Source organism: Oncorhynchus kisutch, linkage group LG8 (genome assembly GCF_002021735.2).
Source record: "Oncorhynchus kisutch isolate 150728-3 linkage group LG8, Okis_V2, whole genome shotgun sequence".
NCBI classification, from domain to species: Eukaryota; Metazoa; Chordata; class Actinopteri; order Salmoniformes; family Salmonidae; genus Oncorhynchus; species Oncorhynchus kisutch.
The window spans coordinates 30,897,027-30,914,652 of record NC_034181.2 but is presented as its reverse complement, the minus strand read 5'-3'; the positions used below and the strand labels follow the sequence as shown (position 1 = coordinate 30,914,652).

Sequence of the window (17,626 nt, the reverse complement as noted above, 5' to 3'; positions counted from 1 at the left end):
AATTGGCCAGCATCTTCCGGGTTAGGGGAGAGTTTGGTCGGGGTAGGCTGTCATTGTAAATAAGAATTTGTTCTTAACTGACTTGCCTAGTTAAATAAAGGTTCAATAAAAAATATATAAAAAAATTCTGAGAGTTGCATTTAACAAAATTCATTAGATGTGAATGCAGCAGGGAATTGGGGAGCAAAACAATAAGAGATGTTTAAAGGGCTCAGATTCCTGGGGTGGAAATTATATGGCCTACACCTCGTCTTCCACTGTATCCAGTTACTCTGGTCTACCTCCTCTACTACCCCCCTCCTACCCCTTTCCTCCTCACAGAGCCCCGGCCAGACTATACCAACAAAATCCTCTTCAAACTAGAGGGGGACTCTGCTGCAGTCTCCTGGCAAAACCTTCATTTTAGGCACGTGTTTCCTGACAAATAGAGCTTGAATCAGAGTCAGTCCTTTTTCTGCTTTACCTGTTAGGCTGCGATGAGATTTATCCCTGTCAGACATAGTCTCCTTGATGCTCAGGGCTGTGCTCTCCTCCCCCCCCTCTCCCCATTGGTGAGTCAGTCAAGAGAGGAGCTTGAACAAAGCATTGAGAGAGAGGAGCTGCTGGGAGAGTGAAAGAACTGATACTCTCACTGACTCCGTCGCCTGGACAACCAGGCACAGAGGAGGGAGGGAAGAGAGAAAGAGAAAGGCAGAAAGGGAGAAAACAAAAAAATGATAGACAAGACTTATTAAGCAAATTAAAGATCTCATAAATCTTGTGTAGGAGAGGCTGTGCTGAGGTGCAGTCGCTCTCCCTCGTGCAGCTAGAGTACTATGAAAATAAAACGGATCAACAGAGAAAATTAAGAGAGCATCTGGAGAACAAGTTTGAAATGAAATTGTTCAGCATAGGTTTGCATCCTCAGAAGAGGACCCCATAGGGCTGCACATCCCATCAGTTCATACCTCTACTCATCAAGCTCAGGTAAGGTTCCCCAGCTCTGCCATACACTAAATGTATATTTTGTTTGGATATTACAGATGCTTAAATAATCAACTACACACCACAACAACAACTGAGCATGGCATTATCCTGTCATTCTCTCATTTACTAAGCCAAATAACATAGTCAATAGGTGGCAGCAAAAGGTCAACTGCCTGCAGCTTCTGAGGAGCACAGCTGCAGTAAATTGAGCTCTCAGGTGGATAGAGAAGTTTCAGAGACCTCTGAAGAAACCCAGGACCAGGCAAAGATTGCATTGGTTTCGTCTGTTGTCAAACTTCACATGGTATTGCATTTGAATTCTTAGATTGAAGGAAATTGCCCTGTAGATCTCCAGGCAATCATTCTGTCTTTTGCAATCACCCACCATCTCTCACGCAAGTGTAGCAGCAATAGTAAGCTTTCAACTTCAGGTTTACAGTACTTGTATTTGTTGAGGGGGTCATCCATGTATGCAAATATCAAACAAATTACTATCATTAGGTGCAAAAGGAGCATGAGAGCGTGAGGTCTTAACACTTGCACCGTGCTGAACCTTTATATCCTGGGGATATGTGAAGAATAGAGGCATCGCCATCAGTGATTCTCCTGTAGTGATACTCAGTGCTCATACATAAGCAATGTCTGTTTTTTGGAGTGCTGGGCTGAGATGAATGTCCCTGTATTAAATGGTGTTGCATGCTCTGTGAAATTACACCATGCTGAATCTGTGGGGCAGGAGAAACAGTGTGAAATCCATATTGGATGAGATGGAGGGAGGATGAAACAAGAGGGAGGGAGGGGAGGAAGGAAAGCAGAGGGGGGTGTACTATTTTTAGCTGTTGTCAGTAAGGAAGGTTATGTACCCCCCTTACCCCCACCTTTCGATATGCTTGTACACACACACACACACACACACACACACACACACACACACACAGAAAGTAAGAAAGAAAAGCTTTATACGCCTGTTAGTTAGTTGGATGGCATGCTGGGAGTGTTTATAGTATCACGTCAGGTCCACATGAAACTAACACAGTTTGCACAGTACCAAGAAAACAGCACACTGCTACACAACTGCAATAGTCACCAACTGACATGCAACCCTGGTCTTTGGTGCTTCACACTCCAAAGTCAACTCAAAAAGCTAGCATTTGGTCTGTGGAACAGTTCAATCTTGAGTTCTTTAGAAAGTTTATTCACATAGGGATATGAGTTGGTATTTTTGTATTTTATTATCCCCATTAGTTGTTGCTAAAGCAGCAGCTACTCTTCCTGGGGTTCACACAAACATAAGACCTGACATAATACATCACATTAATAGACAAGGGCAGAACACATTTCTTTTTGATTAGTTGTATCAGGGCAATTGGTATATCACAGCATTGTCAATAATGTAAAGAATTCTCGACCTCGTCAAATTTATTTATTTTTTCTGTGGAAAATCTGTAGTTGAAAATAACCTATAAATTCTACTGGACAGCAGCTCTATAATATGGGGCTGAAACTAAATGTCAGACCAAAGAGTGAGTAAGACTAGAAGGATAAATAGTTCCCGAATCATGCTGATTGAAACAGATGGGAGAATGCTTTTGTTGTCCATAAAGCCAGTCTTCACCAAGTTCCCTTCTATTTTTATTCCCCACCTGCACAGTCTAAATTGACTCCCTCCGCTCTCAAGCACTGAGAATAAATAGAAAAGTTGAACGATTCTCTCAGCTTGTCAACACATTCCTCATTCTCGGTTCAGCACTGGGAGCGTTACCCTGCAGTTGAGGCTTCTCTCATAATTAATGTACATTAGATATCGTATGGTTGGCAAAGCGGCGCAGCTGAATTCATTAACAGGGGAAAATGATGTGTCCCAGGAGCCTGTCAGAGACAGATTACTGTAGGAGGCATGGCAGTAATCTGCCTGTTGGTGGAGGGAGCCAGGGAGAGTCTACTTTACACTATGTCTGTGTAACGGTGCACTCAACCAGCAAACGACCATTAACATGAAATGCACAACGTTGCTTTAATAGCATAACAGTCTTTGATGAGTGGTGTAAGTATGAGGGGCCAGCATGGTGTCTCACGACAACTGATCAGAAATTCCAGGGATGTGGAGACAAACAAGGCAGTTATGGAAATGTACAGAGCTAGCGGATTTAGACTGCCTTGAATATCAAACAGCACAAAGCTGCCTTTTATCACACAGGAGATCATCATTTGTTGATGGGTGACTGTTGCAGCCTAAGGTCCTCCATTCCCCTCCCTTCCCCCCCTTTCTCTCTCTTCTTTACCCTCTTCTTCTCCCCTCCCAACGGACTGATCTTGTGTCTAATAAATTTGTCCTCTGAAGGGGTTGCAGACCCAGATGTTTTCCCAGTGCAGACAGATGTTCAACTGCTCTGTTCTCTCAGTGAACGCAAACATTGGTGTCCAACTGTGTCTTGAACAATGGCATGGCATTGGGTGGGCTCTATTTATTAAAAAAATGTTTTATTTCATATTTTTCTTTAATTATTATTTTTATTTTACCTTTATTTAACTAGGCAGGTCAGTTAAGAACAAATTATTATTTACAATGATGGCCTACCCCGGCCAAACCCAGATGATGGTGGGCCAATTGTGCGCCGCCCTATAGGACTCCCAAACACGGCCAGATGTGATACAGCCTGGATTCGAACCAGGAACTGTAGTGATGCCTCTTGCACTGAGATGCAGTGCCTTAGACAGCTGCACCACTCAGGAGCCCATTGTCATGGTGATCTCCTTGAATATAGTGTATTTGTGGCTATGTGCAATTGCAGCTGCAAATCTGAATAGATAGCCTACTACGGCTGATAACAGCTAATTACACAAATTATCATAATGCCTTTCTTGGTTCTTGATCAATGGCCATAGGTTTACTTAACCACCAAATGAACAGTCGATCCAAACACACTTACCTTATCGGAAATGTAAATATTCAAGACCCAGGCTGAAGACTCCCACTCCTGCTCCCGCTCATTTGGCCTCCCTTGCCCCACCTAGATGACCCTTGAGCTCTATTTTAAAGATAGTAGATGACTTGCCAATTTTCCTTTAACACGACTATTTCCACTTGAATACCAAGTCACTGCATTATCTTGTGTTTGCAGCGGAGTGAGAAGAGGAAGGAACAATAGTTTGACACGATCAGGCAGAAGCTGTCTATCACCAGGCATAAAACACCTAACATATTCCACACCTCTATCTTACATTCCACACCTCTCTCCCCTGTCAGTAATTAGACAAGTGAGATGATTTAATTTGCTGCAGATCAGCCGAACCCAAGTCGACTGCTGATATGGACAAGGACACCACCGAGCACTCAAGGGGAGATGGTTTTCGCACACACTGAAGGAAGGAGTGAGAGGAATCAAATTGCAGCCAGTACTCTCTCTAAGCCCCCAGCCACAATTCAGCATCTTAAACGGTGGGCTTAGCAGACCATATACTGCTTTGGGCCCTTGAGACAAGGTCCATCTTCTTCCTAAATTCTCCCCTTTACTTTTCTGTGAGCTGAATAGGAACCCTGTGTGTCTTGGCTGTTGAGGGACATATTTAATTGCTGTGTCCTTGTTGGCTGTGTACTGCAGAATATCCTGAAACCACTATTATGTTTGCTCTGTAAATCACCTATAGTTTAGGTCTATGTTTTCATGTCCAAGGACAGAAGAGGATTTACATTAGGGAAGTGAGTGATGATGAAGTACTCTGTGTGTTTGACAGGTGCTGCCATGGACTTAGAAGATGAGCCGTTGTTATTCCAGAGCAGCTGGGATGCTGAGGAGGAAGAGGAACAGGACGAGGAAGATGGGGAGTCAGATACACAGATTAATGGGGGGAGCAGCACCACTGGAGGCAGCATAGTGTGGGGGGCGGTGGGCTGGGTCTACACACAGCCCTGGGTGAGTGGGGTGGTCCTGGGAGTTGGAGTCTTTCTTCCCTGTGCCCTCTCTGCCTACATGTTCCTATACTGCCCCCCATTGGACATAGACCTTTCCTACAGTGCCTTTGAGGTTCACAGCCACTTCTCCGCTGAGCGGTTTGATGCACTCACCATTGCCATAAAGACTCAGTTGGGGTCCTGGGACAGACGAAGGCGTGACGTGAACCACTATGACTTCACTGCTCTACAGGAGCTGCTGTTGGACAGACTGGGTAGGCAGGGAGATGAAGCATCCAACTGGACATCACACGGAGGGCTGAATTCGAAATCTCTGAAAAACCACACGATCAAAAGAGTAGTTATGCAACAGAGAGGAGTTGCCCTGAGTCAGCAAGAGACTGAGAGGCATATAGAGGCAAGGGCTGGTAAAGCAAAGATAAGAGAGGAGGATAAAAATACAACTAACTTAGGAAAACCTGAGAGTCATGAGTCCAAAGGGGAAGAGGGCGACAGAGACAGTGAGAGATCTCGCACTAGGATGCGCAGGTTTGCTCCCAACTACTCATACCTGCAGAGCCAAGCCCTGTGGAGGATGGAGCTGGTGTTTGTAGCTCAGGGTGGGGACGACAACAACATCTTCACCCCAGAGCGTCTCCGCACCATCCACCACATAGAGCACCTGCTCATGCAGCACCCCCAGTTCCACCAGTTCTGTTGGAAGCCTCTGGAGGTCCTGAGAGACCTGCCCCTGGGCCCCTCCTACTGCTCCCCTCCAAGCTCCCTCCTCTCCTACCTCTTCCCCAGTGAACGGGGAGGCAGGATCTACTATGATGGCATGGGACCTGACCTGGCTGACATCCATGGTGAGTCTGAGGTTCATAAAACTTGGCATTACTGTAGGTACAGTCCAGTGGCGATCAGTGCCGTTTAAGATCCGCAAAGACATTTGTTTTTTCTTCATGGGTATGGCCTTATTTTTATTACAGCATATTGGATGACTGTCATTCATATTCCATTCACCCAGTTCAATGTAACTGTGATAGGTTTAATCTACTACATGATACTCTACTTTTCCCTATATCCATCATGAGGTTGTAGAATATGAATGAAAGTTTACAATGTAGATGCACACAGGTCGAGCTGATATACAGTAGGGTGCAATCATTAGTCCAACAGTTTCTATTGGACAAATTCAGGTCTGTTTATCCCCGTTTTGTTCCGCTTGCTTCCATTTAAGAAATGTTTTTCGGCAGAATAAATACACCCCTGATCATGTGTAAACATAGTTAACTTTCATAGCAGCCACGTTGTATTCATGCATCTATGCGCTTGCCTCCTCTCCCCTTGTCCCTTTGCTTGTGGACTTCAATGCACAACACATAAGCTGTATGTGACCAGGCAAAAACACCTTTCCAAGCCAAACCATATCATAACCGCTACACACAGTCTACATCGTTATCTCCATATTAGATAAAGCAACATCATAGTCAGCATAGCTAATAGAACTAACATGTTAGTTAACCTGCTACAATCATGCAGTAACGTTACAGTGTACAGTCAGTAAGCAGTAACACCGGCAGGCCGCAGTGGCAGTAAATTAGTCAAACCAAAAGCTTACCTTGACTTGGAGGACTTCCAGTGTTGTGTTGGGATAGTGTTGTGTCCCTCTGTCTGAGCAGGGTAGGCAAAACTAAATAACAGTAGGCTAAACTAAATTACATTAGCTAGCTAAGTAAGTGAAACTGAAATTGAAAAATGGCACTTTCTCTCTCTCTCTCTTGCTTCTCCATTTTGGGAAGAAATGTATTTGTTCAAACTGTTCAACTATTGTCTTTCTCTCTCTTTGAGTTAACTACTAACCACAAAAATTCAGTCTTCAGTCACCCATGTCATAGACTATTCTCTCTGCTACCGCACGGCAAGAGCTACCGAACCTCCAAGTCTAGGCCCAAAAGGCTCCTTAGCAGCTTCTATCCCCAAGCCATAAGACTGCTAAACAATTGATCAAATGGCTACCCGGACTATTTACATCGACCCCCCCCCCTCCTTTTTTTTACGCTGCTGCTACTCACTGCATATTATCTATGCATAGTCACTTTACCTTTACCTACACGGACATTACCTCAGTAGCGGTACCCCCTTTATATAGCCTCGTTATTGTTATTTTATTGTATAACTTTTTATTTTATTTTTTACTTCATTTATTGAACTGCATTGTTGGTTAAGGGCTTGTACGCAAGCATAAGGTTGTATTATGTAACAAATACAATTTTATTAGATTTTATCTTCTGCAGTGTTAGCTAGCTGTACCTTGTGCTTTCAGCACTAGATTCATTCTCTGATCCTTTGATTGGGTGGACAACATGTCAGTTCATGCTGCAAGAGCTCTTATAGAGCTCCGATAGGTTGGAGGACGTTTTCATAATTACTGTGTAAGTTTATTGAAGGGGTGAGAACCATGAGCCTCCTAGGTTTTGTATTGAAGTCAATCTACCCAGAGGAGGACGGAATTGAGCTGTCCTCCAGCTACAATATGGTGCTACCCCAGAGAGTGCTGTTGAGGCTACTGTAGACCTCTATTGCAAAATAGTGTGTTTTAATACATTATTTGGTGATGTGATTATATTTAGTATAGTTTTATCTAAAAACACAAACGTTTTTTATGTTTTACAATTTTTATTATCACAGAGGATGGTCCTCCCTTTCCTCCTCTGAGGAGCCTCCACTGGTATAGTCACTGCTCTGCATGATTAAGTAGGGAGCTTGTCCTTCATTTTAGTTTGGGAGGTCATTTGAAACATCAGAGGGATCTGGCAGTGACTACCACTTTGATCTTCACTTGTGTTTCTGTTCCCAGGTGCTCTGAGTCTAGCGATTACACACCCACAGTTCTATTGGTATGTGGATGAGAGTCTGGCCCCTGACCGGCTCTCCTCCTCTCTTCTGCGCAGTGAGATCCAATTCGGAGCTCCGCTGCCCTCATACTACTCCCTCCAGGACCGGCCCGAGGAGCAGAGGCAGCGCTTCAGGAACTTTGTGGTTCAGTACGCTGACATCCTGGCTCAGCAGTCCACCAGGTGGGCTATGGCTTATAAACTCTAAAAAACAAAAGAGACATCGATATTGAGATTAACTGATGTTGTTCTTCATTTCCCCCAAGACTTGACTTTGTAAATATTGTCTCCGCTTTCCAGACCAATTGAAATTAAGCACATCAAAAGAGTACCTCCTTTCATGACACCCACACATTATTCTTCCATTCCCTCTTTCTGACTACGAACGTCTCTGGGTTTGTGTGATGCCAGCCAGGTGAAGGTCCTGTATGGGGGCACAGAGCTGTTTGATAACGAGGTGAGACAGACCTTCCACAGAGACATGTTGCTGGCGCTGATCAGTGGGGGCTGCATCACTCTACTGGTATATGTCCTCACCTCCTTCTCAGGTAATTTCCCATGCACTCTCACACCTGCATTGGATATTACATGCATGTTATTCTAACATTTCCTATACTTCATTTGCTGTCATACATAGTATCTGATAAAAGCTAGCATAAGTATCTCATTCTTAGAATTTTGATACCACATGAGCATGAGGTCTCCCACCCAGTCTATTTGGTGCTTCTCTACAGTGTTCCTGACATTCTTTGGGCTCACTAGCATTGGTCTGAGCTGCCAGGTGGCTCTCTTCCTCTACCATGTGGTCTTTGGGGTGAGGTACCTTGGCATCCTCAATGGAGTTGCAGCCTTTGTGATCATTGGCATTGGTTAGTGACAATATTAAAATATACTCTAGAATTTCTCTCATGGTCAAACTGGTTGAGAAACAACATCTTTGTTACAGGTAACATGCCACTCTTTATTCTGTTTCCCCTCTTACTGTTCTCCAGGTGTGGATGATGTGTTTGTGTTCATCAGTACCTTCAGACAGGCTTCCCACTTGGTCCACCCGGTGCAGAGGATGATGTACACAGTGAAAACTGCTGGCCGAGCCACCTTTCTCACCTCCTTCACCACCGCAGCTGCCTACGCTGCTAACACCTTCTCACAGGTACTCAGAAATATTGTCAGGCTATATCGCATAATCCTTCCAAAGGGAATGGATAGCTCTGAGGTCGAACTGTCTGTATAGGGTATGTATCAGTATGAAAAGTACAATGTAAATGTATTGTGATATTGAGGTCTTTTACCCTTACAAAACAGATTCCGGCAGTGCATGACTTTGGCCTGTTCATGGCCCTCATAGTCAGCTGCTGCTGGCTCTGGGTGTCCATCCTCATGCCCGCTGCCCTGTGTATCTGGACCCAGTGTGTTGACCCCCAGGAGAACACCTGTCTCAAGTGGTGTGATTCCATCTTTCCTCCTTTTTTTGCTAGAGAACAGAGTTCCTACTCTTGTGCTGCTTGCCTTTTCATTCTGTTTTCCTACTATGAACAAAGTGAGGATCTAAAGCTGCATCTCTCTGATGCACTTTATTTTAAAGGTGGAAAGCACTTACAGGACTGTCAGTTAGTCACAGTCCTTTGTCAGATGAGGATGAAGATGTGGCCCTCCTGTCGGTGGAGATGGAGCCAGGTGAGATACTGATCTGGACAGAGCTGCATATATGAATGGCAGGAGAATGAAAGGTACTAGAGTCCTGACACTATTCATCCTGTCCCATCTAGGCTCCTGTGACACTGATGTAGATGCAGCCATTTTGTCCCTGTCAGTGGAGACCTCGATCTCACCCCCAGGGCGGGGGACTGCAGGCGTGGTCAGCACTAACCTTCAGTGGGCTCTGAGGCACTGGGTGGCAGAGCCAGCGGTGGAGAAGCGCAAAGTCATTCTAGGTAAGGGCTCTGTCTGTCTGCAGGGGCTGGGAAAATCACATCTCATGATGCCCATATGCCTTTTTCAACTTAAGTGTTTTGTATTGCCTATCCCTTGCTCTTCCTCACAGAAAAGCAATTTAATCTAATGCCTCTCCTCTCAGTGATCTACCCCATCTGACCTGGCTCTCTCACAGGCCAGTCTTTGTCTTGCTGCCCATAGGCATCTACATCCTGGTCCTGCTGCTGTCTGCTGGGTGCTGCTGCCTCCTGCGACCGGCTACTCATGCCCCATTACTATTTCGCCCAGACACCAACCTCCAGACTCTACTGGGACTGAGGAACAACCTCAGTGCCCAGGGCATCTCTTGCCACATGTGCTCTGGTGAGACGTCACCATCAATCTGTGTGATGGAACCCAGATGGGTGTAAAGTAAACCAATTCCACTTTAAACCCAAATTAACTTTAAACCCAGGTCCTGCAACTGTCTGGCTGTAAATGTCTTCATATGACATGGTACAATTCATTTTAAACTGGGATATTAATTTACAGTCGACTCCTGATAAGAACTGACTCAATGACATTTTTCTTCCTACGGATATTTGCATGCTCGAGTTCAGTGCCCACATTCACTACACTCCCAGGCCATTGCATGTATCAGGATATTAAGGTCAGCCGAGCATTTGGCTTTGATTTGAAGTGTTGAATCTAAGTGTCATATTTCCTGCAGGTCTGTTCATGGAGAAACCACATCTTCTGCACAGCCCTAACCATACAACCCCCTCCATGCCTGGGTTTCACGCTCAGCAACATACACAGAGCCCTTCAAACTCAACTCTACAAAGCCCAATCACACCAAGCATATCCTCCATCACAACAGGTACTGGATAAAATGGTATTATATATCCAAAGAGGATCCACATGAATATATCCGTGGCAATGTTCTGGCAATGTTTTAATGTGTGCCTCTATTTCTCTACTGCTGCCACTCACTGTATCCTTTCATGGCAGGGCCTCTGTTGACAGTGTATGTCTCTAAGCTGGATGTGGGTGCTTCTATCACTCTGTACCGCTTCTCTCTGAATACCAGCGTGCCATCGCCCTGGAAAAGCCTCAGTGCCGGGCATGGAGAAGTTCCATCCTTTCAGGTTAGGAGACCCACAAATATAAACACACTATTTCTGGGTTATGATCTAATATCTCACCTCTGATAACCAACTCCATCATATACTTAGTATAGCTTCTGGTGTCTCTAAACAGGCATACAGTGGGCCTCACAGCAACTTCAGCACCCACATGACTGTGTGTGTGTCCCGTGTGTACCACCCCCACCCTCGCTGGATGATCACTTCCCAGTCATGTGATCCACGCCACGGCTGGAGGTCAGAGTTCAGCTTCTATGTGGCATCAGCTGAGCAGCAGCACAGCAGGTAAGAGGAATGATGAGGGACAGATGATGGCTGAATAGTGAATTAATCAATCAGTCAAGCCTTTTGTGGACAAGTTGTTGACAGAGCTCCTTGTGCCTCCCAGGAGGTTGTACTTTGCCCAGCACAAGCTGAGTCCTCATCCCAGCCGAGTGTGTGCAGAACCACCTGGCTGTGTGATCAGCTCCGGGCCTGACGGACCCACAAAGGGCTCTTTCTACATTCCACTCCCCACAGGTAAGAGGGAGAACACCTGGAGGTAGAAGACATCAGGGAACTGCATAAATGCTCTGCATTGGTTTAATGAATGTTTGCCTATGAATGTGAGGGAGTTACTTTTTTTCCCTCATTTGTACCTTATTTCAAAGATTCCACCTCAACCAAAAGGTCCAAGACTTCTGGTTTTAACCCCTGTAGTGGAGGTGGCTGTGGCCAGCCAGCAGTCCGTCCTCTGGTTGACACTGGTGCGATGGTGTTTGTGGTTTTTGGAATACTTGGAGTCAACCGCACCCAACGAACAGACAACCACGTCATTGGGGACATGGTGAGGGGCCAACTGCATGACAATAACGATATAAGGTGTAATTCAATAATCAATACTGTTTTAGTGGTATTGATTTGTTCTAAAATTATCTCCAAAGGGCAGTGTGATATTGGATCCAAACTTCGATATCTTCCAAGAGATTGGACACCTCTGCCAAATCTGTAAAGCTATCAGTGCTAATAAACAGCTTGTGAAGCCGGGAGGAGCCCAGTGTCTACCGTCAGGTACCAACTGCACAGACACAGTCTAACAAATATAACCGCACACATAAACCATGTTTGTTATGAGTTACATGTATTCGCTCTCTTGTACTCCCTCTCTCTCTCCCCCTTAGGCAACAAGCTTTCTTCTATCCTGCCCTTACTCAACCCAGACTGCCACTCCCTCCCTGAGCCCAACCTTCTGCCAGGCCAGCTGTCCCATGGGGTCGTGGGGACGCATGGTGGCAGAGTAAGCTGGCTCTCCATGGCCTTTGAGTCTGTGAGTACAACGGTTGTCTGTGGTGTATACTACCACCTCTAATGTAATGTTAATGTTGTAGCCCAGTCCAGATCCGTGTCAGAAACTGAGCCCATGTCTTTTTCATCTGTCTGTTCCCAAGACCACCTACAAGGGGAAATCCTCTTTCCAGACACACTCAGACTTCCTCCAATGGGAGACCTTCCTACAAGAGCAGCTCTCGACTCTCCCAGAGTCCTCTGCTCTACGGAGAGGTTTCCAGACCTGTGAGCACTGGAAGCAGATCTTTATGGAAATCATAGGCAAGTGGAGAGGCCGGAGGACACAGTTGTTCCATACCTAAGGCACAATCAATAAATGTTTCATTTTTATGTATCTAAAAGATTATTTCAGTCCTTCTGGGAATGTAACCTTCCTGTGCTGACTGACTACTTCCTCTGTGGGTTTTCTGTAGGTGTGGAGAGCGCCCTCTGCAGTCTGCTCCTGTCCCTGGCCATCTGTGTGGCAGCTGTGTCTGTTTTCACTGCCCATCCGCTTCTGCTACTGCCAATACTGCTCACCATCCTGGGTAAGACACTGCTGATCAAACCTTTTTCATCAGATAGGCCCATTATGCATAGACTGCAGAGAAAAGTCTCCAATAATAAGATATGATGCAGTATTGATATGAAGTGTTATTGGGAATAATGTAAGAGGAAGTCATTAACTGTTGTACTGTACATACTGTATTTTCTGTGGTTTTAGCCTTGGGAGGGTTAGGGGGTCATCTGTCTGTCAGTGTGCAACATTGAGCTCCTGACCAAATACAGGGGTCATCTGTCTGGTGGTGGCCATCATGTACTGGCTGGGCTGGGAGTTGGGGGCCGTGGAGGCCATCTCTCTGTCCATCCTTGTGGGCTCCTCAGTGGACTACTGCCTGCACCTGGTGGAGGGCTACCTGCTAGCTGGGGAGACCATACCAGCCACATCAGGACACACTATGGTACATACAACACATAATCTGATAATCATCTATAACTGGCATAGAGGTATTGAATTCACTCCTTTATATATTCTACTGTAAGAGAATAAAACTATGTAAATTAAGGATTTGCCTCGACAATATTCAGTTTACCTAAAACGTCCATTGCAGCCGTTTTTATCTCAATATCAAATAATTTCTGGATAACAATTTAGTACCTCACTGATTATTTTATTACAATTTTCATTGAAAACAAACAACAATAGCTTCTAAGCAAAGAGCAAAGAGCAATTTCTCAAGCAAGAATTTTGCTAGGACTATCTAGGAGTGGTCTGAGTAGGGAGGGGAAAACTGAAAATGTGCTGTTATTGTCAGAGGTTTGGAAGTGTTTCTTATTGGTCTATTGACTAATTTACATCACCAGGCAGGCCAAAAATCTCCATCCCTCCAACACAGGCTGTCTTTTCAAACTGCTCTTACACTAAAGGGGCATTATCATAATTTTCACAGTATTATTCCAACCTCATAGTTTGGAATTATATAAACACAGAAAAGTCACATTTTTGATTCCACAGGGCCTTTAAAAGTCATCATATTTAATTAAATAAGCCTGAGGGAAAATGCATAAAGAGAAACGACTCATTCTATCAATCTGTTTTTCATTCTCAGAGCCTGTCAGCTAAAAGGCAGAGAAGGTCTCTAGATGCAGTAAACCACGTGGGAGTTGCCATTGTGTCCAGTGCTGTCACCACCGTGATTTCCACAGTCCCTCTCTTTTTCTGTGTCATCGTGCCTTTTGCTAAATTTGGCCAGATTGTGGCCATTAACACAGCAGTGTCCATCTTGTTTACCCTGACTGTGACTGCAGCCATGTTGGCCACCATGGGCCCTGCCAACTTCAACAGGCCTCCTGGTGCCGTGCTGAAGGCCAGCCTGGCAGTACTGGGCACCACAGCCTTTGGCGCTGCCTTGTGCTGGGCAGGAGGGCAACTAGGACCAGTCACCTGGCACACAGCAGTCACCATGTGACCCCACAAACATAACTCAACTACTACTGTCACTGTTACCTCTGTAAGCAGAACCAAAAGGCTCGGTCTAAACGTCAGTGTAGTATTGTTCTATAAATGCAGGTGGAAGGTTTCAGATGTACGTAAAAGCATCTTGTGGAAGTAGATATTTCTTTGTGTGGATAATCATCATTTTTTCCCAAAAGAACAGAACATAGTCTGTTGAGAATAGGTAGTCTGCAGGACATGCGTTGGTTTCTGTGGATGCAGCCTACTGCTGAAAGGAGATGACACAATGGTAACAAAATACTGGTTGAGTCCACATTGTTCTATTGTCCATGTTATTCTGTTCCTGACAGTAAAATCACTGACTGTTCTCTGACCTCCTGTTGTTAGCACTGACCTCATCTCTGGCAGTTTGAAACCACACTTTGAAGTCCAAAAAGACAGGAATTGTACCATAAACAAATGCAAGCCAGAATGTGTCATGCACTCCCTTATTCCAGTGATTTCACTCATATCACATCCCACTGGGTACATACCTCAGTTCAATGTCTAGTTTTGATTTACATTTGGTTGAATTGTCAACTAACATGAATTCACAACCTGGGCTTGGGCTAGATGTCACATAGTACACGTAAATCCAGGACACTGCAATTAGTATGATATGTTACGTTTCTTATGGTATGTACTAATTTGTGGATCTCCATCATCCATTTTGTATGATATGTTACAAATGCTAATTCATATGATATATTATGAATTGCAATTCGTACAATATGTCAAAAAATATATATATAAAAATGTATGGTGTTACGAATTTTGTTATGGCTAGCGTTAGCTAGGTGGCTATGCTGTGCTGGCTAGGGGTTAAGGTTAGGGTTAAGAGTTAGGTTAAATGGTTAAGGTTAGGTAACATATTAAGTAGTTGCAAAGTTGCTAATTAGCTCAAATACTAAAGTTGTTCTTCATGAAAGTCGAACACACAAGGTTTGGGTTGCTGGACATTCGCAACCATACGAATCCATGCCAAAAATAACTACTGTATCATACTAATTTGAGTTTACTATGTTATGTCTAGTCTATCAGACCAGGCTGGAATTCAATGTGAAATCAACAACAACAAAAAATCACTTTGTCATTGGGTTTAGGTTAAATGTTGGTGAAAAAATGACAACATTCCCTGACTTTGATGACTTTTTGCAAATCCAATCAATTATCCACATTGATTCAATGTCAACACAGACCTTTTGGTTGAAATGACATACAATTTCTCTTCACTTATATGATTTTTCAAAAGAGAATGTTAAGAGTCATAAGGTTATTCACCACAAGGCAGATAAATGTACATTTAGAAGGATGTAAAAACATGGATGAAAGGTACTGCAGCTGTAGGCCTACTCCAAGAATTAACATGGGTAATGAGGAAATTATTTTTTTTAATTCCCCCAAAGTTGGTACAATATGCAATTCCACAAAATACAAACAGGTTGTCGCATGGAAGCCTTTTAGCCTAGCATATTTACTTCAAACAAAGTCGCCATAAATGCAAAGCGAACGCATAATTAACACTGCCGGACTGCACAAGTGAGCCGAATGCAGGTAATAACCATCAGGAAAACCTTACAGTAGGCTATAGCCTAGAAATGAACAAGAGCCTCCCTGGGCTGCTCTTAAACCTGTCATTGTGAATCTTCAGACAGGCACGAATTTGACAGGCCTATGCACAATTCACTAGGCAGCTCTGTCACAGACACAATTCAGAGGCTATTCTAGAGCCTTGGCTATTTTCATATCCAGTCCCAATACCACCGAAACGCCAAATCCTGACTCCTGTATCGCATGAAAATTCCTAACTTTATTCTGTAATCCATATGTTGCATTATTTGGGCTCCCGAATGGCGCAGCTGTCTAAGGCGCTGCATCTCGGTGCCAGATGCGTCACTATAGTCCTTAATTCGAATCCAGGCTGTATTACAACCAGCCATGATTGGTAGTCCCATTGGGCGGCGTACAATCGACCCCGTGTCGTCTGGGTTTGACCGTAATTGTAAATAAGAATTTGTTCTTAAACTGACTTGCCTAGTTAAATAAAAAGTTAAATAAAAAATAAAATAATGATCAAGGCACGTCTCACCTATGCATGGCAAAATACCTCTAACATTTCTCCATCTTCTCTGCGCAGTCTGGTATTTGCCCATAATCAGAGTTTTGGTAGAGATTGTGTGATCAAAAAACGGTATGCGAGTAGATATTCATGTTTTTGAAAGAGTTGGTCCCTGTTAAGATAGTCTACCTTGATATTTAAACTATTTCCACTCTTTATCTCCCCATTATTTATGAGCTGATCTGCTATCTGTATCCCATAATCATCTCCTATATTTGGACAAATCTAGTTGATCGGAGTGCGCTCTGTCTCGAGATATCCTACTGCTGAAATGCACTGGCGATCAAAGATCATATTATTGCTGAATATGTTTCATTTTATCTGATATCTGTACATATTGGCGCATGCAGCCAAGTGATGAGGTGGCACAGCGACCTTCTTATTTGGGGAGAACCCTGGAATTAGGGACCATATCTTGGTTTTAAACGCTTTAAATGCATTTCCGATTTTTGCTGTATGGGACTATCGAGATAAATATGAATCCCTACTGTACTCTGACTCTTGTCCGTTTTATATATGTGCATTTTAGATGTAGTGTGAGATGTAACTTAATGTGTAAGTATCTATGCTGCTAACACATTTGGAAAGTGATTCCTTGTATCTTGAGACTACTAACACACTAAGTGCTGCAACATATTGTGCAAATAGAGCAGTGATTTGAGGAGCACCTTGGAGGAAAGGAAATTGCAATTCCACGAACAATGCCACAGCCAGGAGTAATTCAACTTCAACAGCAGACAAGGACATTAAGGAGAAGCCACACCTACCTGAACAAAATGCAACAACAAGAAATGCTAACCTGTCATTATGGTTCAAATGTACTGTACATTTCTCTCCGAGGTATGTACTGTACATTTCTCTGAGGTATGCACTGTACATTTCTCTCTGAGGTAAGAGGTACCCTATCTTCCTGCACTGCAGATTGTAAATGGGAAAATTGTAAACATAGACAAATGTGAGTTATGTTCTGTGGTGAAGGTTTCTCTCTTCTATGGCACAGTACATCTTAAAACATGTTCTTTCCTTGATGGGTGTATTTTTCCCATGTGCTTTTATATCAATAGTAGGCTTGTATGCTTCCCTTTACCATTTTTCTGTCTGCCTACCTACAATACACAAACCTCTACCAACTGCTCACACATTGGCTGTTTGAATGACCCAACCCTAAGATAATAATAATAACATGATCACTTGTGAGCCTCTCAGGTGAAGGCACTCAATGCTCTTTGCAAAGCACTTGATGGTACTTACTATAACTCACTTGGCTCCCTCTACTGCTTTCAGGCTAGTAGAGAGCACTGTTTTATACACCAACGCAAAGGCTTTCTCCTGCCCTGCAGACAAGGTCAAACACATTGGTTCATTTATGTGACACAATAATGGTTTTAAAGG

At 43.9% G+C, this 17,626-nt stretch overlaps 1 protein-coding gene across 1 annotated transcript; it reads left to right on the top strand.

The window, feature by feature from the left end:
- The first annotated feature begins 605 nt into the window (after positions 1–605).
- disp3 (dispatched RND transporter family member 3) lies at positions 606–17,229 on the top strand. Its single transcript, XM_020489944.2, has 21 exons — positions 606–966; positions 4,702–5,724; positions 7,719–7,938; positions 8,167–8,303; positions 8,490–8,624; positions 8,748–8,908; positions 9,061–9,200; positions 9,341–9,432; positions 9,525–9,689; positions 9,892–10,053; positions 10,400–10,549; positions 10,681–10,817; positions 10,930–11,099; positions 11,203–11,333; positions 11,465–11,640; positions 11,738–11,864; positions 11,975–12,120; positions 12,242–12,401; positions 12,554–12,667; positions 12,909–13,081; positions 13,730–17,229. Exons 2-21 carry the CDS (start codon positions 4,710–4,712, stop codon positions 14,087–14,089), a joined length of 4,071 nt encoding a protein of 1,356 aa, XP_020345533.1. The 5' UTR covers positions 606–966; positions 4,702–4,709; the 3' UTR covers positions 14,090–17,229.
- The last annotated feature ends 397 nt before the right edge of the window (positions 17,230–17,626 follow it).

Excerpts from the sequence above, each read along its gene's own strand:
- disp3 (XM_020489944.2), top strand. The coding sequence starts at position 4,710 with ATGGACTTAGAAGATGAGCCGTTGTTATTCCAGAGCAGCTGGGATGCT. Across the intron at positions 9,201-9,340 it reads GAGAACACCTGTCTCAAGTG|GTGGAAAGCACTTACAGGAC; the intron begins GTGTGATTCCAT and ends TTTATTTTAAAG. Across the intron at positions 13,082-13,729 it reads CCACATCAGGACACACTATG|AGCCTGTCAGCTAAAAGGCA; the intron begins GTACATACAACA and ends TTTCATTCTCAG.